Source organism: Phoxinus phoxinus, assembly GCF_949152265.1.
Source record: "Phoxinus phoxinus genome assembly, chromosome: 12".
Classification (NCBI taxonomy): Eukaryota; Metazoa; Chordata; class Actinopteri; order Cypriniformes; family Leuciscidae; genus Phoxinus; species Phoxinus phoxinus.
Genome location: NC_136887.1, coordinates 2142316 through 2169815, shown reverse-complemented (window position 1 = coordinate 2169815; position 27500 = coordinate 2142316). Strand labels below are relative to the sequence as shown.

The 27500-nt window shown below is 44.4% G+C and overlaps 2 protein-coding genes across 2 annotated transcripts in view; one reads left to right on the top strand and one right to left on the bottom strand.

Annotated features, from left to right (window-relative positions):
• Positions 1 to 10487, bottom strand: part of mgat4b (alpha-1,3-mannosyl-glycoprotein 4-beta-N-acetylglucosaminyltransferase B) — a 189845-nt gene extending 179358 nt beyond the window's left edge. The window contains exon 1 of the mRNA XM_079629730.1: positions 10171 to 10487. Coding sequence (XP_079485856.1) covers positions 10171 to 10267 — 97 coding nt within the window. The 5' untranslated portion in view covers positions 10268 to 10487. The remainder of the gene's footprint in view (positions 1 to 10170) is intronic.
• Positions 10488 to 25337: 14850 nt separating this feature from the next.
• The window catches only part of sqstm1 (sequestosome 1), a 10487-nt gene continuing 8324 nt past the window's right edge, over positions 25338 to 27500 (top strand). Inside the window, exons 1-2 of the mRNA XM_079629731.1 lie at positions 25338 to 25631; positions 26039 to 26134. Of these exons, the coding sequence (XP_079485857.1) occupies positions 25463 to 25631; positions 26039 to 26134 (265 nt within the window). The 5' untranslated portion in view covers positions 25338 to 25462. The remainder of the gene's footprint in view (positions 25632 to 26038; positions 26135 to 27500) is intronic.

The following is a 27500-nucleotide window of genomic DNA, read 5'->3' as shown; positions in this document are numbered from 1 at the left end:
TTAGTATTCTGGGTTAATTTATTACATTGAAATATTATGGTGGATTTAATTCTGCCTGGCGCCTGAATTTGCTTAAGTTATTTTAAGGAATTAATTTGCAAATAAAATGAAGGTTCCCACCGTTACAAGACGAAACTGCTTTGTATATCGCATCAACAAAATTGCTGACATGATGCCAAGACTCGGAGGCTTTATCTCTGCAACGCTTCGGCATATTGACACCAAACTCGGCATGTGTCACCTCACTCTGACCACAACACGTCAATTCGGTCACAGCGCCACCTATTGGTCGAAAGTGATAAACCATTAAGTCATGTTACTACTGATTGTTTTTATGATTTTTACAGACATTTTGACTAAAATCCTCATTGTGCTTGGCCTTTGTCTTCTACAGTATAGCAGTTATAGACACCGAATGCGCCGTGGGTAATAGCAGGAGACTCCAGCCTTTGCTCGTTCCTCCTCCTCAATGCTGTAAGATGGTGGATGTCTTGTAAACAGAGACAGATTTGCTCCACAGTGAAATAGAAGTAAACGTTGAATGCACATGGGGTGAACACACACCTGCGCTTCTCCATATGGAAATCACAGGTAAAACATCAGCGCATCAATTATAAATGCTGCCACCTGCGCTCTCCTCAGTGTGTGTGTGTGTGTGTGTGTGCGCGCCTGTAGGCAGGAACAGTCTTGTCTCTCTTAATTTAGCCTCGTGTTGTAGCTCATGTAGCCCTTTTCTTTCTCTCATTAGATATGATGTGGCACTGTGCCAAAGGCTGGATTATGCAAGCCGCTCTCCCTCCTGACTGCACACACACACTCTCTCTCACACACACACACACACACACACACACACACACACACACACACACACACACACACACACACACACACACACACACACACACACACACACACACACACACACACACACACACACACACACACACACACACACTGTGATAAACGCCTCTTCCACTCAAACTGTTACATAGATCCGTTTCATTGATAAATAAATAACCTGACACACAAGCAGTTTGTCATTCAGTGACACTACAATAACTAACCTACTGTATATATTCACAGTGTTCATGACGTCACCCGCTTATAGAAATGCCCACCTCGAGGGAAAACCAGGCTTTCCTCCGGCGCCACCAGTCACTTTCCAGTCACATGATGCACGCGATACACAGCCATGCAGATGAGTGCTGAATATAGACGTTACTTTTTATTCATATATATATATAGTATGTCATGCAATAAAATGCTAATTAATTATTTTTTAAGCATCTCTACTGTATGTATAATGCACCATTGAGGGAGTTTGCTGAATTTGATCACTGTTTCTGCACTTTAAGTGTTTTCACGCTCTACTTTCAGTGATGGAAATACTGCAGTAGGAGCCGTATATGGATCACAAGAACCCAGAACTATTATTAAATAGTTTTCGCACATATCAGCCATTGACCACGCTGAGATCAGTACTGGTACCACTACTACTAGCAGTGCACATCAGAGAAGATGTTAGTCTGTTCACTTCCAGTCTGTTCTGAAGTCAGGTGAAATCCTGAGTCGAAACCCTCATTAGCATGCGTAGCGAACTGATCGGGGCTTTAGCAGAATCTGCGGCCTTGGATGAATGAAATATTTAGAAGTGCTTCAGTCGCTGGGTTGAGCGCTGGCTCTCTCTGCAGCCGGGCCTCTGGTGAGGGAGCGTTTCAAGAGGTCTCCAGGCCTGAATAATGCAAGTCTTTACCAAGGTGTGTACACACACACACACACACACACACACACACACACACAAAACAAAAGCAATACACACCTAGATTAGTTAGCATGAATGATAAAACTCCTACGAGAACACACTTTCCCTGCTAAAATCAAGTGAATCTGTTCTTTATTGGTCACTGATTTTGTTAATCTGTTACTCTAGAAGTGTACTAAGTAACTTCATCCAGCAAGGATGCCGGAGCGTTAAACACACGGCTCTTCGGAGCGGCACGCGGCTGGTCCTCTCGCTCTGGGATCCGGAGTCACGAGCGCTTGCGGCCGCGGCAGACTAATGTCTCCAAGACACAGATGGGCCTGTGTGTGTGTGTGTGTGTGTGTGTGTGTGTGTGTGTGTGTGTGGGTGGACAATACAGCCAGACAATCCACAAACACAAGGAGCGACGAACATGGCAAACAATGCAATTAAACAACTTATGTATTCTTGGGAAAAAATTATATAGGCCTACTACATGTTTTTTAAACTGCGTATTGATGTTTGAAAACTCAACTACAACTTTGACAGGTTTCGATCCACTTCAAATGTTGACTATATATATATATACAGTAGTTAACATTTGAAGTGGATCAAAACCTTTCAAAGTTATACATGAATTTTGAACAATGCCCGTTCTTGTCTTAGGATAACTAACTTTTTTGATCCACTTCAAATGTTGACTACTGTATATAATATATATACAGAGTATATAATATATAATGTATATATATATATACACAGAGGTGTAAAGTCCAGGTCCAGAAAGTAAAAGTCCTCCTCAGTGTTTGCTAATTATCAGTTTGTCAGGAGTATATAGTGAGTGAATCCGCTGACTGAGCTCATGGCTGGAATAAACACACGGCAGGACTTCTGCTTTCTGACCGCTGGACTTTACACCTCTGCATGTACATGAATAGGATTTATAGTGGTTATTGGGTTCTGGCAGTTCAACATTAGCATGATGAAGCACGACACATTCAAGCGTGCTGAAAAAGCTTAGACATTAACAGGGGATAAAGTCTCTAAATTCATCTTATAAATGTAAGTCAGTCACTAGCTCAGCAAAGGGCCGGCTGCTGTTGGCTGACCGGACGAGGACGAGGCGGACTCGAGTGCAGTCGATGTGGGGAGGAACAGAGGAGCGTACATTAGCCGGAGCGAGCGCTCACGGTCATGAGGAGACGTGCCTCGACATGCGCTCGACACGAGTGACTTCCACAACATCAGGACGGAGACACTGTTTCATGTGTTCATACAGAGCGTCAGTGTGTGTGTAGCGGAGCAAACCGAGTCAACAGCAGTGTTTTTCAGCTGTAATATTCACAGACACTCTATCACAGTCTGGTTCAGTGTACAGCCCTACTTCTGGTTACTCATCCACACTTCAGTGGCATTCCCGTTTATACTGTGAGTTTCATGTGTGACTGGATTCTTTATTTTCAACATCGCGGAAACCAAAGGGTCTTCTACTGAAAGACATGTGGACCGACACCTCACACACCGCTCATTCCTCTGAAAAGAAATGTGGGATTTAAAGTCCCCCTGGAGTCAATCATTTTATCCCTTAAAACTCATCTTTGATCACCAAAATTACATATTTAAAAGTTTTTTCCTTCAAATATCTTGAATGTAACTCGACACCCTTGCCTCATTTAGTATGCGTGGTTCTATGAATATGCAAATGACCCCCGCCTCCACTCACTCAGAGATCCACTGGTTGACGATCACACGTTGATCTGATTGGTCAAGGTAGTGTGTGACGTCAGAAACACCAGCGATTTCACACCGTGTGTTTGAGACTGTCTTTGGTTCACTGCAGTTTTAAGCAGAAAATACTCAGCAATGCTGTCCACTTATGAACTTACACATGGTGTGTGTTAAAGCAGATTAATAACTCCACATACACACATACACTACAGTAACAGCTGGATTTACACCACAGGGGAACTTTAAGGGCAGAAAAGTACTGTACACAATAATATTTGGCTCACACACTGCAGGCGCGCTGTACATACAGTGACAATGACAAACCGCAGCACTAAAAATGGATATAGTCATCTATAGATATCCAGTGAACCAGACGTGCTGCTGCTATATTAGCAGGAGTGTGTGAGTGTGTGAGTGTGTGAGTGTGTGAGTGTGTGCTATCGGGCTCACAGAGCTCTCTCAGCCGTGGCAGAAGTTAAAACTGAGACATATACCCGAGGATAGACACAACTCAGCATCCCTTATCATTTCATCACACTGCAGATGGAAGTTAATCAGCATCAGAAATCAAGAGATGTTCAGAAACACACTTCTCCCGTTGCTGTCTACACACTCCACGGAAATATGAACATTTCATGTTTAAAATGAAATAAACATTTGTATGTGATACTTTCGTGAGAACCTTGTTAGCTCAAAAAGTATATGAAGAAGGAAAAACTAATCCACAAACATACTTGCATCAATAAAATTGTTAAGTTTGAAATATAATCTGTATTTGTAGAAACACTGGTCTAGTGAAAGTAGATTTTCAGCCATAGACAAACCAATAAACTATGCTAATTCTTGCAAGCAGCAGCCAGACAATGTCTCCAGTTACTCTAGCCGCTTTCTCCCTCAAAAGACTGAATCGATTCGAGGTTGCTCATGTTCCTGGCTCATGTCTGCTGGGAGGATTGTGGGTAACCGGGGAGTATCGCTGAGAAATCACATCAGCTCGAGCCGGAACCAAAGGTAACGTGATCCGGGCTCCTCCACTGAGCCGCCAGGAGGAAGAAAAGACACTGAACAAGAAGTAAATGCCAAGCACCACGAGGTCACGCCAGATCTTTATCTCTTTCAGGAGCAGATAATGAGAGCTTTCTCTCCGTCTTTCACGTCTTTAAGTTTCAAGACGACGCGGCTCGGCTCAAAGACGACGCGGCTCGGCTCAAAGACGACGCGGCTCGGCTCAAAGACGACGCGGCTCGGCTCAAAGACGACGCGGCTCGGCTCAAAGACGACGCGGCTCCGCTCAAAGACGACGCGGCTCGGCTCAAAGACGACGCGGCTCGGCTCAAAGACGACGCGGCTCGGCTCAAAGACGACGCGGCTCGGCTCAAAGACGACGCGGCTCGGCTCAAAGACGACGCGGCTCCGCTCAAAGACGACGCGGCTCCGCTCAAAGACGACGCGGCTCGGCTCAAAGACGACGCGGCTCGGCTCAAAGACGACGCGGCTCGGCTCAAAGACGACGCGGCTCGGCTCAAAGACGACGCGGCTCGGCTCAAAGACGACGCGGCTCGGCTCAAAGACGACGCGGCTCCGCTCAAAGACGACGCGGCTCCGCTCAAAGACGACGCGGCTCCGCTCAAAGACGACGCGGCTCCGCTCAAAGACGACGCGGCTCCGCTCAAAGACGACGCGGCTCCGCTCAAAGACGACGCGGCTCCGCTCAAAGACGACGCGGCTCCGCTTAAAGACGACGCTGCTCCGCTTAAAGACGACGCGGCTCCGCTTAAAGACGACGCTGCTCCGCTTAAAGACGACGCTGCTCCGCTTAAAGACGACGCTGCTCCGCTTAAAGACGACGCGGCTCCGCTTAAAGACGGCGCGGCTCCGCTCAAAGACGCCGCTGCTCCGCTCAAAGACGACGCGGCTCGGCTCAAAGACGACGCGGCTCGGCTCAAAGACGACGCGGCTCCGCTTAAAGACGACGCGGCTCCGCTCATAGACGCCGCTGCTCCGCTCAAAGACGACGCGGCTCCGCTCAAAGACGACGCTGCTCGGCTCAAAGACGACGCGGCTCGGCTCAAAGACGACGCGGCTCGGCTCAAAGACGACGCGGCTCCGCTTAAAGACGCGGCTCCGCTCAAAGACGACGCGGCTCCGCTCAAAGACGACGCGGCTCCGCTCAAAGACGACGCGGCTCCGCTCAAAGACGACGCGGCTCCGCTCAAAGACGACGCGGCTCCGCTCAAAGACGACGCGGCTCCGCTCAAAGACGACGCGGCTCCGCTCAAAGACGACGCTGCTCCGCTCAAAGACGACGCTGCTCCGCTCAAAGACGACGCTGCTCCGCTTAAAGACGACGCGGCTCCGCTTAAAGACGACGCGGCTCCGCTTAAAGACGACGCTGCTCCGCTTAAAGACGACGCGGCTCCGCTTAAAGACGACGCGGCTCCGCTTAAAGACGACGCTGCTCCGCTTAAAGACGACGCGGCTCCGCTTAAAGACGACGCGGCTCCGCTTAAAGACGACGCGGCTCCGCTTAAAGACGACGCGGCTCCGCTTAAAGACGACGCTGCTCCGCTTAAAGACGCCGCTGCTCCGCTTAAAGACGCCGCTGCTCCGCTTAAAGACGCCGCTGCTCCGCTTAAAGACGCCGCTGCTCCGCTTAAAGACGACGCTGCTCCGCTTAAAGACGACGCTGCTCCGCTTAAAGACGACGCTGCTCCGCTTAAAGACGACGCTGCTCCGCTTAAAGACGACGCGGCTCCGCTTAAAGACGACGCGGCTCCGCTTAAAGACGACGCGGCTCCGCTTAAAAACGACGCGGCTCCGCTTAAAGACGACGCGGCTCCGCTTAAAGACGACGCTGCTCCGCTTAAAGACGACGCTGCTCCGCTTAAAGACGACGCGGCTCCGCTTAAAGACGACGCTGCTCCGCTTAAAGACGACGCTGCTCCGCTTAAAGACGCTTAAAGACGACGCGGCTCCGCTTAAAAACGACGCGGCTCCGCTTAAAGACGACGCGGCTCCGCTTAAAGACGACGCTGCTCCGCTTAAAGACGACGCGGCTCCGCTTAAAGACGACGCTGCTCCGCTTAAAGACGACGCGGCTCCGCTTAAAGACGCTTAAAGACGACGCGGCTCCGCTTAAAGACGCTTAAAGACGACGCGGCTCCGCTTTATTGTTACAAAGTTGTTTAACAACAAAGAACAAAAAAAAACACTGCTCTTGACTGAATAACTTCTGTAACTTTAATAAGGATTCATCCATATTTAATTTATACAGTGAAAACTATGCAGTGCTATTTTGATCATTCATGGTCTTTACCTGAAAATGACTGTTAGACTCGTCTGAAAAACTGTGTTTATTTGATTTGTATGTATTGTATTTGTGCTATTTGCTTGTAATTGGATTATTTCTTCTTATTTTACAACTAACAGTTTTCTTGTCTTTAACAATATTTGAAAATGATATGAGTTAGGCTTGTAGTTTTTGGTGTCTTAACCTTATTCACTAATGGTGTGTGTCAAAACCAGCGAGGACAAAAGCCCTTTCCCACAGCAATCCCAGTACATCACCAGTAAAGACTGAAAGAGGCTAGTAAATAGGCCGGTTTTATTTGTGTATTGGTGTTTTTGTGGTGTGGCCAGTGATGATTCGGCACAGCCGTGTGCTGAGGGGGGTTATGGGAGCTGGACATCAGTCCGCAGTGGTCAGCCAGTTTATGACGGATGATGCTGTGATCTGTTCGTGTTCAGGCCTGTCCGGACATCCAGCGTCACCACACAACCGCTGTGTGAGAGGAAGCTCAAAACTATTGACACAATGCATTCAGAAAGTGCATCCCCACTGTATGTGCAGCCATACTAAAAACACAATTATTTAAAGTATCTCATTTATATGCAACCTGCCAAGCAGCAACAGGGAGAATCCTGAAATACAATGCCTGGGTTATTTCCTCCATTAAGATTACCATTTTATTTTCATTTCAGAAAGTCTTCCTGTAAGGACATACTACTGTTCTGTTGATATACACACCAACCATTCATTAAATCCAAATCAATAAGTTTTATACAGTTTAATCTGATGTGCACTGCAGTGGACAGAACGCAAAAATGAAAATTATCCCATGATTTACCTGCACTCAACCCATCCTACAGGTGTATATGACTTTCTTCTTTCAGACGAACACAACCAGCGTTTTATTACACACTATCCTGGCTCTTCCCAGCTTTATAATGGCAGTGAATGGAGGAGGAGATTTTAGAGCCCAAAAAAGCGCATCCATCCATGATAAAAGTAATGCGTACGGATCCGGGGTTTAATAAAGGCCTTCTGAAGCGAAGCCATGCGTTTGAGTGAGAAAAAATATCCATATTTATAGCTTTATCGACTAACATAACTAGCTTCTGGAAGATGGCCATATGCTTTGATTTATGGCGAAAGAGTGACCTCTGACCCGACGCATTGACGAACACAGAGAATACTGAACAATGGTAATGAATTAGAAGTCTAAAACCAGAATGAAAAGATAAATGTGGGAGGGGCTTGAGTTTGTTGCCCAGTGCTGTGGGAGGAGCTTGAGTTTGTTGCCCAGCGCTGTGGGAGGGGCTTGAGTTTGTTGCCCAGCGCTGTGGGAGGAGCTTGAGTTTGTTGCCCAGCGCTGTGGGAGGAGCTTGAGTTTGTTGCCCAGCGCTGTGGGAGGGGCTTGAGTTTGTTGCCCAGCGCTGTGGGAGGAGCTTGAGTTTGTTGCCAGCGCTGTGGGAGGAGCTTGACAGCGCTGTGGGAGGAGCTTGACAGCGCTGTGGGAGGAGCTTGAGTTTGTTGCCCAGTGCGGTGTGAACCGCGAGAGGCGTCAAAGCAATTCTTCAATTCTTACAACTATATCTTTATGTGTGAAGAAATATGTGTTTCTGTGTGAACGGGCCTTTAGTCCATAAATTGTTATATGCAAAATATTTTTACAAATATATATTTATTTTTTCCTTACTGAGGCGAAATATGCCAGATACTCCTTGACAGCTGTTGTGAGATTCACCCAGTGAACGACAAGCTCACATGTGTCTATTATACCTGAAAACCTCAGAGGTCATGAGCCCATTCACAGATGATGAACACACACACTTTTTAGCAAGGCAAATAAAAAGTCTAAATTCTTGTAACTGGAAAAGAGGAGTGGACAAACTCGCAAACCAGCTCGAACTGTCACTGTACAATCAAACCATTTACTGTATAAGCATTTCCATAAACATTTCATCCTGTGTGTCAAGCTTTGTGTGGGTTTCCAGAGGAGCAAAACTGTCATAAACAGTGCAGAATAACAGGGAAGAACTCAAATACACCGGAATAATGTTTGGGAAGAGTGAAAATGACATGTGGAGGCCAAGTACGGTAACCAATACTCTGAATTTAACACATCTAAGTTAACGCACACACATTAAGAAGTCGTGAGTACTTAACACACACACACACCCACACCCACACACCAGAGCTGTGGGCAGCAGTCATTGGGGGTATTGAGGTATTGTGGATCAAACCTGCCAGACTCAGACTCTATAACCATTAGGCCACGATGAGGAGCAGCAGGAGAGAGAGAGAGAGCGGATAAGAGGATAAGAGTTTGTCTATGGATGAGATGAGCAAAAGCAGATGTTCAGGAGCACAGGAAGTTACACACAAACACTTTAATGCGCTGCAGCGAACACACAATTCAGGAGCATTCAGTTCCAGAGCATCCATCCACCGACTCATGATCCAGTGAGAACAACACGATCCAGACACTCGCCTCATAAACCACGGAGAACTTTCTGCTGTTCACACTTGAGCAAGCAGAAGCAGTTAACCGATTCGGTGTGAGACCAGCTCAACTGCGGAGTCAGACCGGAGAGAACGAGTGGAGAGAGAAACTCATGCATTAAAACACTTGAGCACACAGGTTTAACCATACAGCTTCATTAATGAACACACACACACACACACACACTGCAGAGTAAGCGAGGAGAAAAGGGCCAACAGAGCAATTCTCGAAGCTTTATCGCTACACACACATCACTCCCACTTCTCATAGATCACAAACATCACATTCTCTGTAACTTCATCTGTCCTCTGTTAGATATCAATCACACATGCAGAGATGATCCATCACAATCCAGGCGAGAGAGCAAACACATCTATCCCGAGGTTTGTAACACACACACACACACACACACACACACACACACGCTCAGACTCAAATAATCCTCATGCATTTCAAAAACATGCGCCAAACAGAACACTGCTGGACACAGCCTCGCACTCGGGCTTTGCGTTACTGCTGTGGAGAGTGCAAACCCCGCCAGAGACACATCTCAGCAGAGAACGCTTCATGGCCGGGTGTGCGGCGACACCGAACTGTTATTATCGAGACCTCGTCTTTGTGTTAGTGGCACAGCATCAGGCCTGTGATAGTTCGAGGAGCAGTGAAGACAGAAGCTGCTCGAGTCGTCGTGTTGAACAGCTGCAGCTCCGCATCTGAATGCATGACAGAACGCGGCGGAACATGACGCGTGCGAACAGAACGCAGTGGAACATGACGCGTGCGAACAGAACGCAGTGGAACATGACGCGTGCGAACAGAACGCAGTGGAACATGACGCGTGCGAACAGAACGCAGTGGAACATGACGCGTGCGAACAGAACGCAGCGCGAGACAGACAGTAAACACGAGTCTTACCTTTGGAATTGCTGAATGCGGTGTACCAGGATAACGATATAAACCCACACAACCCGAAGAGTATGACTGTTAGGAAGGTGCCATTTCTGAGCCTCATCTCCGGGTCCGCGCCGGGATCATGTCCGAACCGAACCGAACCGTGCGCTGCGTGCGTGCGTGCGTTAATGACAGCGCGCGCACATGAGGGATGAGAATGTGAGAGCCTGTGTACAGACAGATGCCGTTTATACAGGAGGGTGTGTGTGTGTGTTTGTAAGAGAGAGAGAGAGCGAGTATGTATGTTCGGGCTCGTGCACGCGGTGCAGCTGCTCCTCCTCGCGGTCGAAGTAGAAACACGCGCGCACGGTTTATTTGAGCATCAGTTCATGTTGCACACTGTATTGCACATCAGCTTTGATTCATATTGCAAACAGCCTAGTGTTTGAGTCCTGGTGTCTCTCACAGAGATGAACACAGGCCTTGCTGTAACGCGTTTAATAGTGTGTGGCCTGTTATACAGTCAAACCAAACATTATTCAGACATTTAGCTGGTATTATTCATCTTTCATCTTTCTTTCTTTTTTTCACAAGCAGTGCAGGACACTATAGTTAATTTATGTAAGTGAGGAGAGCAAAATAAAGTAAACTGTGACATATTAGAGGCTACCCAAAAATTCTTCATACAGTGACTACCATTAAAATTGATTACAAAAAATTTTGACCGAAAATTGTGTTCTGCTGAAGTGTTTCTTCTTTAATTGCTAATGCTCTTTTTACACACAGCCTGAACTAAATGAAGCATTGCTTGGTCACTGGTTGAGCTAAACTGGTATTATCTAATTGTGTAGTTAAATTTACCAGCTGACAGATATTCAACATATTCATGTGTGAGACATTCTAACAGAAGTGTGTGTGTGTGTGTGTGTGTGTGTGTGTGTGTGTGTGTGTGTGTGTGTGTGTGTGTGTGTGTGTGTGTGTGTGTGTGTGAGACAGTCTAACAGAAGGACGGACAAAACCAGTCAAATATCAACCAGACATTCATAACTCTGAGTTCTCGTTATATTTTATTACCATTTCTAAACTATAGTGAATAAACTGTGATAATGTGAGAAATGTTGAAGGTGTCTGTATATTTTTTTGGTTTGACTGTATAAACCTGTCTCATAATTTAAATAATGCGCCTGTTAACGTAATTTTAGTGTGAGGGAAATTATTACATTCTTATTATTAAAATTATGAATACTTTTCTGTGTTAAGTTAGGCTATGCTTTACCCTACAAGAAAGACATTGAACATTTCAAGTAATGCACACGTTTTAACAGAATTAATGTAAGTGGATTTATAAGATTATAAGCTTCACATTTCTGCATTTAAACTCCTCAAACATTGACCCTTATTCACTTCCATTAAAGTGCCTCACTGAAACCTTGATGCTTTAAGAAAACAGGGCTTTTGTTGTAATCAGCATTCTGGGAAAAATACTGTAGATTGAGCTTCACTCGCACTGAACCCAGAATATTAGTCTATAAATGGACAAATCTATATTGCTTCAGGATTCTAATTTGTCCTCATTACTTTTCAGTAAATAATAATTTTAATGGCCTATATTATCCATCATCTTCTTCCGCTTATCCGGGGCCGGGTCGCGGGGGCAGCAGTCTAAGCAGAGATGCCCAGACTTCCCTGTCCCTAGACACTTCCTCCAGCTCTTCCCGGGGGACACCGAAGCGTTCCCAGGCCAGCCGAGAGACATAGTCTCTCCAGCGTGTCCTAGGTCTTCCCCGGGGTCTCCTCCCGGTGAGACGCGCCCGGAACACCTGACCGGGAAAGTATCCAGGAGGCACCGGAACAGCTGCCCAAGCCACCCCAAGTGACACCTCTCGATGTGGAGGAGCAGCGGCTCTACTCTGAGCTCCTCCCGAGTGACCGAGCTCCTCACCCGATCCGTCTGTCAATCTCCCGTTCCATCCTTCCCTCACTCGTGAACAAGACCCCAAGATACTTGAACTCCTCCACTTGAGGCAGGAACTCTCCACCAACCTGGAGTGAGCAAGCCACCCTTTTCCGACTGAGGACCATGGCCTCGGATTTGGAGGTGCTGATTCTCATCCCGGCCGCTTCACACTCGGCTGCAAACCGTCCCAGTGCATGCTGGAGGTCCTGGTCTGATGGGGCCAACACGACAACATCATCCGCAAAGAGCAGAGACGAAATCGTGTGGTTCCCAAACCCGACAACCTCCGGCCCCTGGCTGCGCCTAGAAATTCTGAAAATTATGAACAGAACCGGCGACAAAGGGCAGCCCTGCCGAAGTCCAACATGCACCGGGAAGAAGTCTGACTTACTGCCGGCAATGCGAACCAAGCTCCTGCTTCGGTCGTACAGGGAGCGGACAGCCCTTAGCAAAGGACCCGGACCCCATACTCCCGGAGCACCCTCCACAGGCCGCCACGAGGGACACAGTCGAATGCCTTCTCCAAATCCACAAAGCACATGTGGATTGGTTGGGCAAACTCCCATGAACCCTCCAGCACCCTATAGAGGGTATAGAGCTGGTCCAGTGTTCTACGGCCCGGACGAAAACCGCACTGTTCCTCCTGAATCCGAGGTTCTACTATCGGCCGGATTCTCCTCTCCAGTACCCTGGCATAGACTGTCCCGGGGAGGCTGAGAAGTGTGATCCCCCTGTAGTTGGAACACACCCTCCGATCCCCCTTCTTAAAAAGAGGGACCACCACCCCGGTCTGCCATCCCAGAGGCACTGTCCCCGACCGCCACGCGATGCTGCAGAGACGTGTCAGCCAAGACAGCCCCACAACATCCAGAGACTTGAGGTACTCAGGGCGGATCTCATCCACCCCCGGTGCCTTGCCACCGAGGAGTTTCTTGACTACCTCGGTGACTTCAGCTTGGGTGATGGACGAGTCAACCTCCGAGACCACAGCCTCTGCTTCCTCAATGGAAGACGTGACAGCGGGATTGAGGAGATCCTCGAAGTATTCCTTCCACCGTCCGACGATATCCCCAGTTGAGGTCAACAGCTGCCCATCCCCACTGTAAACAGCTGTGGTAGGGCACTGCTTCCCTCTCCTGAGGTGCCGGACGGTTTGCCAGAATCTATTCGAAGCCAGCCGATGGCTGAATGAATATGAAATGAATCTCCATGGCCTCACCGAACTCCTACTAAGCCCGATTTTTTGCCTGCCTCAGCAGTCCCACAAGCCAACCAGGCCCGATAGGACTCCTTCTTCAGCTTTACGGCATCCCTTACTTCTGGTGTCCACCACCGGGTTCGGGGATTGCCGCCTCGACAGGCACCGGAGACCTTACAGCCACAGCTCCGAGCGGCCGCATCGACAATCGAGGTGGAGAACATGGTCCACTCGGACTCAAAAGACTCTCTCGGGATCTGGTTGAAGCTCCGCCGGAGTGTGGGCACTGTCTCCACCTATAGCTGGTGTGTGGATGAATGGATAGATAGATGGATGAATGAACTCTTGATTTATGTGCTGTAGTTGATAAGTGCACAGATTTATCCACATAAATATATCATTCTTCTTAAAGAGAAGAAAGTGATTGACAGATATAGTTTATTACAGGATGAGTTAATATCGAGTTCTTCTGCATTGTAGATAATTAATCAGATCTATGTGATGCTTCAGCCTGTCAGTGTTTCATCTGAGACTCCGGAGAGAAAGCAGGCCTCGATCGCCCAGTCTCAGCACTTCTACTGTTGAAGATCTGCCAAACAGTGGAGGTTTGAGTGGACAGATTATTTCTGCAGAGCGCTGTGCCAACACACACACACACACACACACACACACACACACACACACACACACACACACACCATGACAGATGCACTGGCTGTCTCTAACTATCACTTGCCTCATATTTGCATATTAGAACTGCCGATAGTTAGACTTGGCAGCTTTTGTAAAGTGAAAGTCTCTGGAGAACCTCTAGTTTCTAAACAGACTGTAATGAGAGGAACCTTCACAACGAGCCCAGAAGGTCCAACAGGAACTGCTTTAAACTCTGATACCCCTTTTCCACCAACAAGAACCAGGTGCTGGTTCAGAGCTAGAGCTAGAGCCGGTTCGGAGTTGGTTCTACTGACGGTTCTTCTAAGAACCGGTTTGCCTTTCCACAGGCTAGAGAGCCAAAACAGAGCCAGATCTTACGTCACTGTGTATACATCTCATGTTGCCCAGCAACGCTAGCGCGGCAGCGCCAAACAAAAACACACCAGGCTTGTTCGAGATGGTTCGGCTTCTCGCAGACCGATCGCCGCGTGACATCAAAGCACTGCGAAAGCGATCAAAAGCACAAGGAGTCGTATGCTCTCCAAATACTCCCGGAGCTCTGATCGGTCCGCGCCGCTCCGATGCATCTCGAACAAGCCATCAACAATAACGGACGTTGCAATACTATGGATGCTCATGGGATTGCAAAAATACATCGGAATCCAACGCATTCGTGCAGCTCGCCGTAACTTACATAGACGGATATTATAATCGAGCTGCTATTAGCTCGACTAGCTGCTATTTAAAAATGGCGGTCACAAGTTTCTATTCGTCTTGTTGGTCACGGTAACCCCGCCCCCAGCCCCTGACGCAAGCGGTTCTTACTTGGCTCCGTTCTAGACCCTGCAATGATTTGGTGCTACTTAAGAACCACTTTTACTGGTTCGGAGCTGGTGCTTTGGCGGTGGAAAAACAAAGAACCGATTTGAAACTAGGCTCTGGCTCCGAACCAGCACCAGCTCTGCCTTGGTGGAAAAGGGGTATGATAAACACACCAGGAGAGGTTTGAGGCACTTACAATACAGTGAGAAGTTCCTTGAGTAGCCTACACACAGACTTCTGAGGATCTGCAGAGGGTTAGTGTGCTAATCATCTGATAAAACTAAATTAGTAACTAACCAATAACATATTGCAGGTGGAATTGTTAACGTGGTTAAGTTAAATTTACTTAACAACCTACTTTAAAGTTTAAACTCTCCAAATCAACATGACCTGCTCCTAGACAACAGCGCCATCTTGCGAGCACTCTCGGTGTGTCAGATCATCGGTCTCAGCAGGGGTCACGTGACACTCCATCATGGACTGCAGGATGATCAGACGTTCCCGTTTTCCCGGGACACTCCCGGTGTTTGGTGTCCTGCACCCGGGAATCTCCCCGTTTTACAGCACGTTCAAAACAGCCCGCAAATACACGCACAAATCCCGAACATCACCAGAGCAATGGTGCAGTGATGGTGTCACCAGCAGAGGGCGCTGAGAGCGAATACTCTGTGCTCAAGATCAGCCTAAATAATAATAATAAGCCTAATTAGGGATAATTGAGATCCATTTCCAAAAGCACAAACATAAAATATAATTTGAGTTAAGTTGTAATTACTGTATACAGTAGGCCTATATTCACAGTAAAAATAAAAATGACTAATTTAATTACTAAGGAGGGGAGGAGTGAAAACAGTGCAGCAAGCCGGACAGTGGATCATCATCAGACACCTGTGACTGTGAGAGATCAGAGATGGATATCACGGGACTCACGCTCGTGCACGCTGTTGCTAATAAACTGGATTTAATTTAAGTTCTGTTGCTTTTGTATGAAAATAAATATAATGAACGAGAGACCCAGTTAATTCCATTCCAAATACGTGTTCATCAATAATTTTAACTTTAATACAGACATCTTTAATTAATGACATCACATAACCCATATAGAGATCACACTGTCAGGAAGTTGGGGAATATTTTTTCATAATTTATACACATATAAACATGATATCAGAGTTTTAAAATCAAACACTTTTTAAACAGAGAACAATACATCACGGTTGTTTAAACATATACTGTCTATGGTTGAAATCTATGGGGTCGCTGTGTCCATCTTATATACTGTCTATGGTTTAAACAAATGAGCATTAAGCTGTGTCGTCAGTCGTTTCCCATCATACTTTTGCTCAAATTAAACTCCATTCCATGCCGTTTTAGCTTGATTTCCACGCTGCTGCTCCATTCCCCTTATTCAGAGTCCCACCAAACCCTCACTTTTCAGGCCAGCCTTAAAGTTCCACCCTGTTAGGCTATGTTGTGGAGAATGTTTGTCCTAGCAAAAAAAATGTAAAAACAAATCTGACATACAAGTTATAAAAGTTCTGTTCATCTGTAGAAGGTTGGCTAGCTAAATGTTGATCACTCAAAGAGCTATGGCTAACTTAGCTCAAAATTAGGTGGAAATCTAATATATGTATATATATATTATAAATACATTAATATTTTCCTACACTCTATAAAGGTTCTTTATATTCCTATGCTGAGATGGTTATTTCCATTAGAGTTTAAAGTTCTTCTTTTTGCTTTTCAAAGCTGTAACTCAAAGCCGCATCATTACTGATTTTCTGGAGCTCATGACAGACTGTCAACATACTCATGTAAATGAGTTATTTCTTAAAATTAGTTACAATTGTAACTTTCAAATTGTAATAATAATAATATGAAGATACTGATTAATGAAAATAAACTGTTATTAAAGAGGTTATTTATAACATTAGGTCCTACATAGAACTTTCAAAGCACGGTTCTTTATGGAACCTTATAAAAAGTGTTCTGCTACTGTTACAAGCCGAAGAACCCTAGTATGGTACTGCTTAGAACCATTTTTCTTAAGATTAAAAGTTAGGTCCCACTTTATATTAAGTGGCCCTAATACCTGTGAACTTACATGGTAACTACATGTGTACATAGTATGTAACTACAGTGTAAGTACACATTAGTACATAGTATCTACAACTGTATTATTAGAGTAACTACACGTATGTAACAACCCACGTAATGGTATGTGTAAGTACAAATGTGTAACAGGACATTGGTAACAACACTTTTTTTCACATTAGTAAGTACACATGTGTAACTACATTTTGTATCAACAATATGTAGCCTATTTGTTGTTCCAATTCCACATGCAGTCTTAGATACTGCAGTTACCAGTTTGGGTATAAATGTATTTAATTTCCAACAAGTGGACAGTTCCTATGGAATTATCATGTAACGACACTGATGTACACAACAATTACCTTAACAATTACACTTTATATTAAGTGGACAGTTCCTGAGGAGTTACCATGTAACACTGGTATCACAAGGTGAAACTTTAGTTGTAATTCAACATTAGTCCTGCCAGTCATAAATACATGTATTCCAACTGGTAACTGCAGTATCTAAGACTGCATGTGGAAGTGGAACAACAAATAGGCTACATATTGTTGTTACAAAATGTAGTTACATAATTACTGTTACACATGTGTACTTACTGAAGTGAAAAAAATGTTGTTACCAATGTCCTGTTACACATTTGTACTTACACATACCATTCTGAGGGTTGTTACATATGTGTAGTTACGCAAATGTTACAGCTGTAGATACTATGTACTAATGTGTACTTACACTGTAGTTACATACTATGTACACATGTAGTTACCATGTAAGTTCACAGGTATTAGGGCCACTTAATATAAAGTGGGAACAAAAGGTATTTTTAAAGCCTAATAAATGTTGAAATTGATCGCAGTTATAATGTGAATGTCTATAATGTAAAAAAAAAAAATCTATTTCATTATTTTCATAGAAACATCAGTACCAGTATTAGTATCAGTGAAATTATTACAATATCAAAATATATTTGTTAGGAAATGGCACCACCACATGGCAAAGAGAGATGCAGATCCTTCTTTGTTAATGTAGTTAATTTAAATGAATTATAGCATCTTTATTTTTAATCAAATATAAATAAAATGTAATTTATTATTTCTGTCTTCTCTAATTTGTAAATATTTCTCTAGCCATCTGAAGAGAGAATTGTTTTGTCACCATGATTGATTGTGATAAGGAACCGCATCGCTATTTTTTGTGTCCCTCCCCCAAAGGAAATTTGGAGTTTTTTATTGTTTTGAAACAATATTATATTGGTGCAGTTCCACACATTACTGATGGCAAATCATGCAGGACAATGACATAAAGCTCATCCACTGAACATGTAACACTAGTGTTCCAACCTGTTATTCTCCATTCCACCTTGTTAATCTCCGTTCCATCCTGTTATTCTCCGTTCCACCCTGTTATTCTCCGTTCCACCCTGTTATACTCCGTTCCACCCTGTTATACTCAGTTCCACCCTGTTATACTCCGTTCAACCTGTTATACTCAGTTCCACCCTGTTATACTCCGTTCCACCCTGTTATACTCAGTTCCACCCTGTTATACTCCGTTCCACCCTGATATACTCCGTTCCACCCGTTATACTCCGTTCAACCCTGTTATACTCCGTTCCACCCTGTTATTCTCCGTTCCACCCTGTTATACTCCGTTCCACCCTGTTATTCTCCGTTCCACCCTGTTATTCTCCGTTCCACCCTGTTATACTCCGTTCCACCCTGTTATACTCCGTTCAACCCTGTTATACTCCGTTCAACCCTGTTATACTCCGTTCCACCCTGTTATTCTCCGTTCCACCCTGTTATACTCCGTTCCACCCTGTTATTCTCCGTTCCACCCTGTTATTCTCCGTTCCACCCTGTTATACTCCGTTCCACCCTGTTATACTCCGTTCCACCCGTTATACTCCGTTCAACCCTGTTATACTCCGTTCCACCCTGTTATTCTCCGTTCCACCCTGTTATACTGCGTTCCACCCTGTTATACTCCGTTCCACCCTGTTATTCTCCGTTCCACCCTGTTATTCTCCGTTCCACCCTGTTATACTCCGTTCCACCCTGTTATACTCCGTTCCACCCTGATATACTCCGTTCCACCAGTTATACTCCGTTCAACCCTGTTATACTCCGTTCCACCCTGTTATACTGCGTTCCACCCTGTTATACTCCGTTCCACCCTGTTATTCTCCGTTCCACCCTGTTATACTCCGTTCAACCCTGTTATACTCCGTTCCACCCTGTTATACTGCGTTCCACCCTGTTATACTGCGTTCCACCCTGTTATACTCCGTTCCACCCTGTTATTCTCCGTTCCACCCTGTTATACTCCGTTCAACCTGTTATACTCCGTTCCACCCTGTTATACTCCGTTCCACCCTGTTATACTCCGTTCAACCTGTTATACTCCGTTCTACCCTGATATACTCCGTCGCACCCTGTTATACTCCGTTCCACCCTGTTATACTCCGTTCCACCCTGTTATTCTCCGTTCCACCCTGTTAGACTCCGTCGCACCCTGTTATACTCCGTTCCACCCTGTTATTCTCCGTTCCACCTTGTTAGACTCCGTCGCACCCTGTTATTCTCCGTTCCACCCTGTTATTCTCCGTCGCACCGTTAGACTCCGTCGCACCCTGTTATACTCCGTTCCACCTTGTTATTCTCCGTTCCACCCTGTTATACTCCGTTCCACCCTGTTATACTCCGTCGCACCGTTATACTCCGTCCCACCCTGTTATTCTACGTCGCACCCTGTTAGACTTCGTCGCACCCTGTTAAACTCCGTCGCACCCTGTTATACTCCGTTCCACCTTGTTATTCTCCGTTCCACCCTGTTATACTCCGTTCCACCCTGTTATACTCCGTCGCACCCTGTTAGACTCCGTCGCACCCTGTTAGACTCCGTCGCACCCTGTTATCCTCCGTTCCACCTTGTTATTCTCCGTTCCACCCTGTTATACTCCGTTCCACCCTGTTATACTCCGTTCCACCCTGTTAGACTCCGTCGCACCCTGTTAGACTCCGTCGCACCCTGTTAAACTCCGTCGCACCCTGTTATACTCCGTTCCACCTTGTTATTCTCCGTTCCACCCTGTTATACTCCGTTCCACCCTGTTATACTCCGTTCCACCCTGTTATACTCCGTCGCACCCTGTTAGACTCCGTCGCACCCTGTTATCCTCCGTTCCACCTTGTTATTCTCCGTTCCACCCTGTTATACTCCGTTCCACCCTGTTATACTCCGTCGCACCCTGTTATACCCCGTTCCACCCTGTTAGACTCCGTCGCACCCTGTTATACTCCGTTCCACCCTGTTATACTGTGTTCCACCCTGTTATACTGTGTTCCACCCTGTTATACTGTGTTCCACCCTGTTATACTCTGTTCCACCCTGTTATACTCCGTTCCACCCTGTTATACTCCGTTCCACCCTGTTATACTGTGTTCCACCCTGTTATACTCTGTTCCACCCTGTTATACTGTGTTCCACCCTGTTATACTCTGTTCCACCCTGTTATACTCCGTTCCACCCTGTTATACTGTGTTCCACCCTGTTATACTATGTTCCACCCTGTTATACTCCGTTCCACCTTGTTATTCTCCGTTCCACCCTGTTATACTCCGTTCCACCCTGTTATACTCCGTTCCACCCTGTTATACTCCGTCGCACCCTGTTAGACTCCGTCGCACCCTGTTATCCTCCGTTCCACCTTGTTATTCTCCGTTCCACCCTGTTATACTCCGTTCCACCCTGTTATACTCCGTCGCACCCTGTTATACCCCGTTCCACCCTGTTAGACTCCGTCGCACCCTGTTATACTCCGTTCCACCCTGTTATACTGTGTTCCACCCTGTTATACTGTGTTCCACCCTGTTATACTCTGTTCCACCCTGTTATACTCCGTTCCACCCTGTTATACTGTGTTCCACCCTGTTATACTCTGTTCCACCCTGTTATACTGTGTTCCACCCTGTTATACTCTGTTCCACCCTGTTATACTGTGTTCCACCCTGTTATACTATGTTCCACCCTGTTATACTCTGTTCCACCCTGTTATACTCTGTTCCACCCTGTTATACTGTGTTCCACCCTGTTATACTCCGTTCCACCCTGTTATACTGTGTTCCACCCTGTTATACTCCGTTCCACCCTGTTATACTCCGTTCCACCCTGTTATACTCCGTCGCACCCTGTTATACCCCGTTCCACCCTGTTAGACTCCGTCGCACCCTGTTATACTCCGTTCCACCCTGTTATACTGTGTTCCACCCTGTTATACTGTGTTCCACCCTGTTATACTCTGTTCCACCCTGTTATACTCCGTTCCACCCTGTTATACTGTGTTCCACCCTGTTATACTCTGTTCCACCCTGTTATACTGTGTTCCACCCTGTTATACTCTGTTCCACCCTGTTATACTGTGTTCCACCCTGTTATACTATGTTCCACCCTGTTATACTCTGTTCCACCCTGTTATACTCTGTTCCACCCTGTTATACTCTGTTCCACCCTGTTATACTGTGTTCCACCCTGTTATACTCCGTTGCACCCTGTTATACTGTGTTCCACCCTGTTATACTCTGTTCCACCCTGTTATACTGTGTTCCACCCTGTTATACTCTGTTCCACCCTGTTATACTGTGTTCCACCCTGTTATACTCTGTTCCACCCTGTTATACTCCGTTCCACCCTGTTATACTGTGTTCCACCCTGTTATACTGTGTTCCACCCTGTTATACTATGTTCCACCCTGTTATACTCTGTTCCACCCTGTTATACTGTGTTCCACCCTGTTATACTGTGTTCCACCCTGTTATACTGTGTTCCACCCTGTTATACTGTGTTCCACCCTGTTATACTATGTTCCACCCTGTTATACTGTGTTCCACCCTGTTATACTCTGTTCCACCCTGTTATACTCTGTTCCACCCTGTTATACTGTGTTCCACCCTGTTATACTCCGTTCCACCCTGTTATACTGTGTTCCACCCTGTTATACTCTGTTCCACCCTGTTAGACTCCGTTGCACCCTGTTATACTCCGTTCCACCCTGTTTTTTTCCGTTCAACCCTGTTAGACAAGTCATTTTAAATAATAATTTGACAGCAACGTTAATTGTTTGGTATACTTTTGTCTTTTTTTGTGAGGTGATATATATATATGTTTTTGAGCCAATTTTTTTTTATTTTATTTACCATCCTATTTGCGAAAATTGGCACAAAAAGTACCTGTTTTAAATAATCAAGCCATATACTATTCATCAAAAACATAATTTGCTCGTTTCAAGAAGAAAAAAAATCTAAGATGGCATTAGGGACATATACTATCCAAGAAAAGCTCATTATTGATTAACATTTACATTATTAATATGTTGTGATAACTATGTATATGTCCCTAACAGGATGGAATATTTTCATGGACAGTGTCTGAACAATCTACCCATAATTATTATTTTTCGAGTCCCTGAGCTTGACCAATATTTATTCCTTATAGTTAAACATGTCACTATTTTGGTAGAATGCTAAAAACATGAAAATCATGTACTTTCCCCCCCCAACACTTATGAAGCCAAAATGTGACCGCATACCAGGAATGACCCTCAGTCATATCCAAAGTATGTCCTCTTTGCTTCGAGATTTTTCTCTAGACGCGTCACGCTGAAGGAGTGAGAGTTCGCAGCCCTGACGGTTCATTTACACAATTAGACACAGTAACATTTAAACAAAAGGCAAATTCTACATATAGGCAGATCTGAGAACAGAAGAGAGAAAGGCGTCTTGATATGACAGTTTCTGCTTATTCACGGCGTTGTTAAACCTGTGAGGGCGAATATGAGTGATCTCATTATCAGCTGCTCGATTGCACGGATGTTGCCTGTAAACACAGGGAGTGACGTCAGAGACATGTGACCGAGCCACGCCCTCCTCGCGCAGGAGTGACGACATTCTCCCGCGCTCGCCTCGGACTCTTCAGGAGGCTTCGAGAAGAATAAAGAAAAAAAGAAAAAGAAAAAGGGAGGCTTCGAGAATAAAGAGTGTGTGGAAAATGTTGTGAATAATGTAGGTAAGGGCGGGAACTCGAGTCATGTGTCTAAAAGTTACACGTACCTGCAATTGAGGTCATCTATTCAAAGATCAAATAGAAAGATATGGATGTTTATATTTTATTATTAATAAGAAACGTCATCAGTCTTCATCAATATACTGCCAGTGCTAACACACACACACACACACACACACACACACACACACACACACACACACACACACACACACACACACACACACACTAATTGTCTCTGCTTTTCAAAGGAATTTGATCATATTCGTCTCATATATTTGATAAAGTTTACATCCTTGATCATTATTTTCCTGTTTATTATTGTGAAGCTGATTTGAAACGATATATCGTTATTGTATAAATCAATACAGAAATAAAGGTCGACCTGGCATTTTTAGTATTGTAGTGTCAGCTTTATTTCTGTACGTAGGCTATACAAATCAACATATATATATATATATATCCATAATACGAAAATAAAACAATGCAAATTTTACAAAATGTGGGTTATAGAGAGCCTAAGTCCCGCCCCTCCGCTTCCGGCTCATGGGACCTTATTTCGGAAAAAATATGTATGGAAGTCAATGGCGAGAGATAACTTATCTTTTTATTCCGTCTGAACTGTCCCCTGAACTACACATATGATGTTTGTCAATTTAAAAGGTAAATATGAAAGTCAAGAAAGTCGCAGTTTGTCATAAAACAGAAGAGTAACGTTTAGTTGTATGTGAAAATCGCTCGATGAACTACATCTCTCGTCTCGCACTATGTAGCCTACGTCACAAGATCCGTTGCTCGTATGTGTGTATTCTGGCTCAAAACACGAGTCAGGCATGACGGCGTAACGTTAGGATTATAATGTAAGACTATAGAAAAAATGACAGACGTTAGCTTCAGTAAAGTTAGCTTCATTCATTGAGAGTAAAGGTATGACGTCGCATGTGCGCCTTCTGGGTTTGTAGTCTTTGTAATTACGTATTTTCACAGTCTTATACCTCAACAGTTTTACATCAAACTGCGACTTTCTTGACTTTAAAATGTATCTTTTAAATTGACAAACATCATATGTGTAATTCAGGGCACAATTCAAACGAGATCAAAATATTTGTTGTCTCTCGCCATTGACTACCATACAATATTTTTCCGAAATAAGGTCCCATGGTGGTCGACCGGAAGGGGAGGGACTTAGGCTCTCTATTGAGAATGAATGGGGGAAAGTCACGTGACAGGAGGCAATTGCGCTGTGATTGGATATGATTGTTTGTGATTGGATATGATTGTTTGTGATTGGATATGATTGTTTGTGATTGGATATGATTGAATAAACAACATTATGGTGATAATATGAAGAAGACTGATTAAAAACTTGGATATCACCGCTTTATGTCACGTCCGAATCAAACTCGAGATGTCCTGAAACACGATGGCTGTTTAGTGGTCACTCTTGGTGAAGTTACGGATCATCTTTAATGTGTGCTCAGTTACTGAGCTTGATAACTCATGATCCGAAAATAAGTTCACAAGTACATATTTTGTTACTGCCTTTAGTTATTATTTTTGGAATAGATGTAAAAATAGGCTACTTAACTAAATTAATGAGATTGATAGCCTACCTTGTTTTAATAGAACAATAATTATATAATTGATGTAAATTGTAGAATTGTATTAGAATTTAGATAGAAGAAACCAATAGAATTTGGTTTCTCTTTTTTGATGTAATGTTTATTTAGTGAGGAATATGACAACATTAAGTGTAACTGAGACATGAATGTACATTTGATTTATATATAAACATTTTAAAAACTGTGCGGACTGTGCCTCCTCATTTCAGAACACCATGATCTTTAAATAGGCTTGATATACTTGATGAATCTTCAAGCTTAGTGTACAGAATGTGTGTTGTGATGGAGGCATTCATGATGACACAGCACTTTATTACTGTAGCAGAGATACATCAGATGCATGCTCACCGTACACTGACACAGCGATATCACTCGTGTGGGAATTACATCTACATAATATAGCAATATTGAAATGAATGAATATAAACATGTGGGGAAAACGTGTTAACTATACAGCTGTAGAGAGAGTTTGTGTGGCATTCCCTGTCCTTATAAATGTACCATTTGTAAAAAGTGAATAGCTGACGTGAACGGTGTGTTTATTAATATCTCATGAGCACGATGCTGTATTGTTTGGCCGTGATGCAGTGGGAATTTCCCCTCATATATTGCCGTGTCATTCCTCCCCAGTCCACTCTGTTTTCTAACGCGACTCACATGATCAAAGTCAACATGAACTCTGTCCTGTGAGACGCGCGAGGCCACGCCTCCAAACATGCGCTCGCGTCTGCGATTGGCCGAACGCGCGCAGGAATTTGCATATGACGTCGCAGCAGTATATACGGAACTGAGTGCTGAGGAGGAACGCATTCTCACGCACTCTCACGCACTCAGCGCTCGCGCTCAAGAAGAGGATTTCTGCTGCGCAACACGTCTAAAGGTTAGTTTAAACACGACATTTTCGCCAACATGTCGATGACAGTGAAAGCGTACCTGCTCGGGAAGGAGGACTGCAACAAGGAGATCCGTCGCTTCGCCGTGGACCAGGACGTGTCAACAAGTTTCGAGTATCTGAAGAGAAAAGTGCACGATGTTTTCGTCGGTCTCGGGACTGCGCCCTTTCAAATGCATTATAAAGGTACGTCAGATTGTCTTAATTTTTTTTTTATCGTACGTGTATGTAAAACATACAATTATTGTCGTCTCTCAATTTTAACAGCTAAACATGATGTTTTAACTTAACTACACGAAGTCTAAATGAGATTACATAAAGTGACAATACTGTCAACACGTAACTGTCACTTTTAGAAAAATGATTCTCTTCAAAATAAAATATAATATATTAGTTTTCGTTTTTTAAATGGTACTATAGTGTAAAGTATAGTTTTTTGTTGTTGTTTATTGATCTAATACAAAGTTTTGTGAGCATTAATGCTATTAAAGGACATGTAATGTGAAATGATTGTTATATCCAGTGAAGGACAGAATCCAGATTAAATGTAAACCTGATCAGCATGTGGTGAGTGTGAACCCTGTTCTGTGCAGATGAGGACGGAGACCTGATCGCTTTCTCCTCTGACGACGAGCTGATGATGGGTCTGGCTCTGGTGAAGGATGACACCTTCCGGCTCTTCGTCAAGCGTAAGTCACATACACGAGACTTCTCATTATTGGAACATATTATATATAAATATTCACGTAGATTATAGTGCCGTTTGGTCCACATTCAGCCAAAGATTGCTCAAGAACTTATGACACATCATCATCATCTGTTGTAACTCCTCTATCATGCCTCTCGAGGCACGAGTTTAGACACAAGACTGACAGTACTTCATGTTTTTTCAAAATAAAATGTAAAAAAACAACTGAGTTTGTCAGATGTAGTAAGCAAAGGCTCACCTCACCTTATAGGTGTGAGTTTAACCACACCATGACTTCACTACAATTATCAATACACAGTTACACTCTTCTATTATGAACACCGAACATTAAAAACAATGACTTTGTAGTGCAACTTAATAAAACCAAAGCCAGATCAGAACGCACAGAGCCATTTTGTGGTCATGTGACTAGAAAACCATAAACAGGAAGTGTCAGTGAGACCCATTAAACCTTTATGACTGTGGCTGCGTCTACCACAGACTTTCTGAGGAGGAACTTGTTATTAATAAGAACTCAATAAGGCTGCCCACGACTGAAGATGAGTCTTGTCGTATATTAGTAGAGGCACGTTTGACATTAATTTAAATAACTTCTGATCATGTGTGGGCTGTAAACATGAAGTTGATGACACTGACTCGTCATCTGTATAGTGAACGCACTTCTAGACAGGAATGCTCATTAAGTTAAACGGTAGATGCGATACTAATCTAGCTTCCCCACTCTGGATATGTGTCGAGTGCACATTATCTAGGGTAACGGTAATGTTAGAGCGAGTGACTGACGTTAAGCTTCTCGCCATGTTTGATGTCGATGAATGAAAGGGCAAGCGTTTGGGTTTTCTGCCTGACATCATCATCACATGACCGGCGGTGTTCACCATCTCTCGGTTCTCGTCGACTGTTTAGGGCAGCCTACTACAGTACACACTAGAGTATGCTTGTAATCTGGACACACTGCATTCTTCATGTTGTCTCTGAAGCTGCCGGTGTGTGTGTTCACTTCTGTTCACTGTTCACCGAATGCTGTGAGTTCTGACGCACAACTCATGTCAGTCAGTAGATGTTCTTGAAAAGTAGGTGATTTATGAAAAGGCTTGGTTGGTTAAAAAAAAAAAACTTCCAAAAATGGGTAATTTCTTTGTTTAAACAAATGTGTGCACAGGTGTATTCACGGAAAATACTTTCTTTTTACACTACCTGGCTGTTTTTATTTTATTTTTAGGATTTAATGTTTTTGCTAAAGTCTCCCTGTAGTCCATCATTTTATCCCTTAAAACTCACCTGTGATCACCAAAATTACATATTTAAGTGTTTTTCTTCCTGCCTTAAAATATCTAGAATGTAAC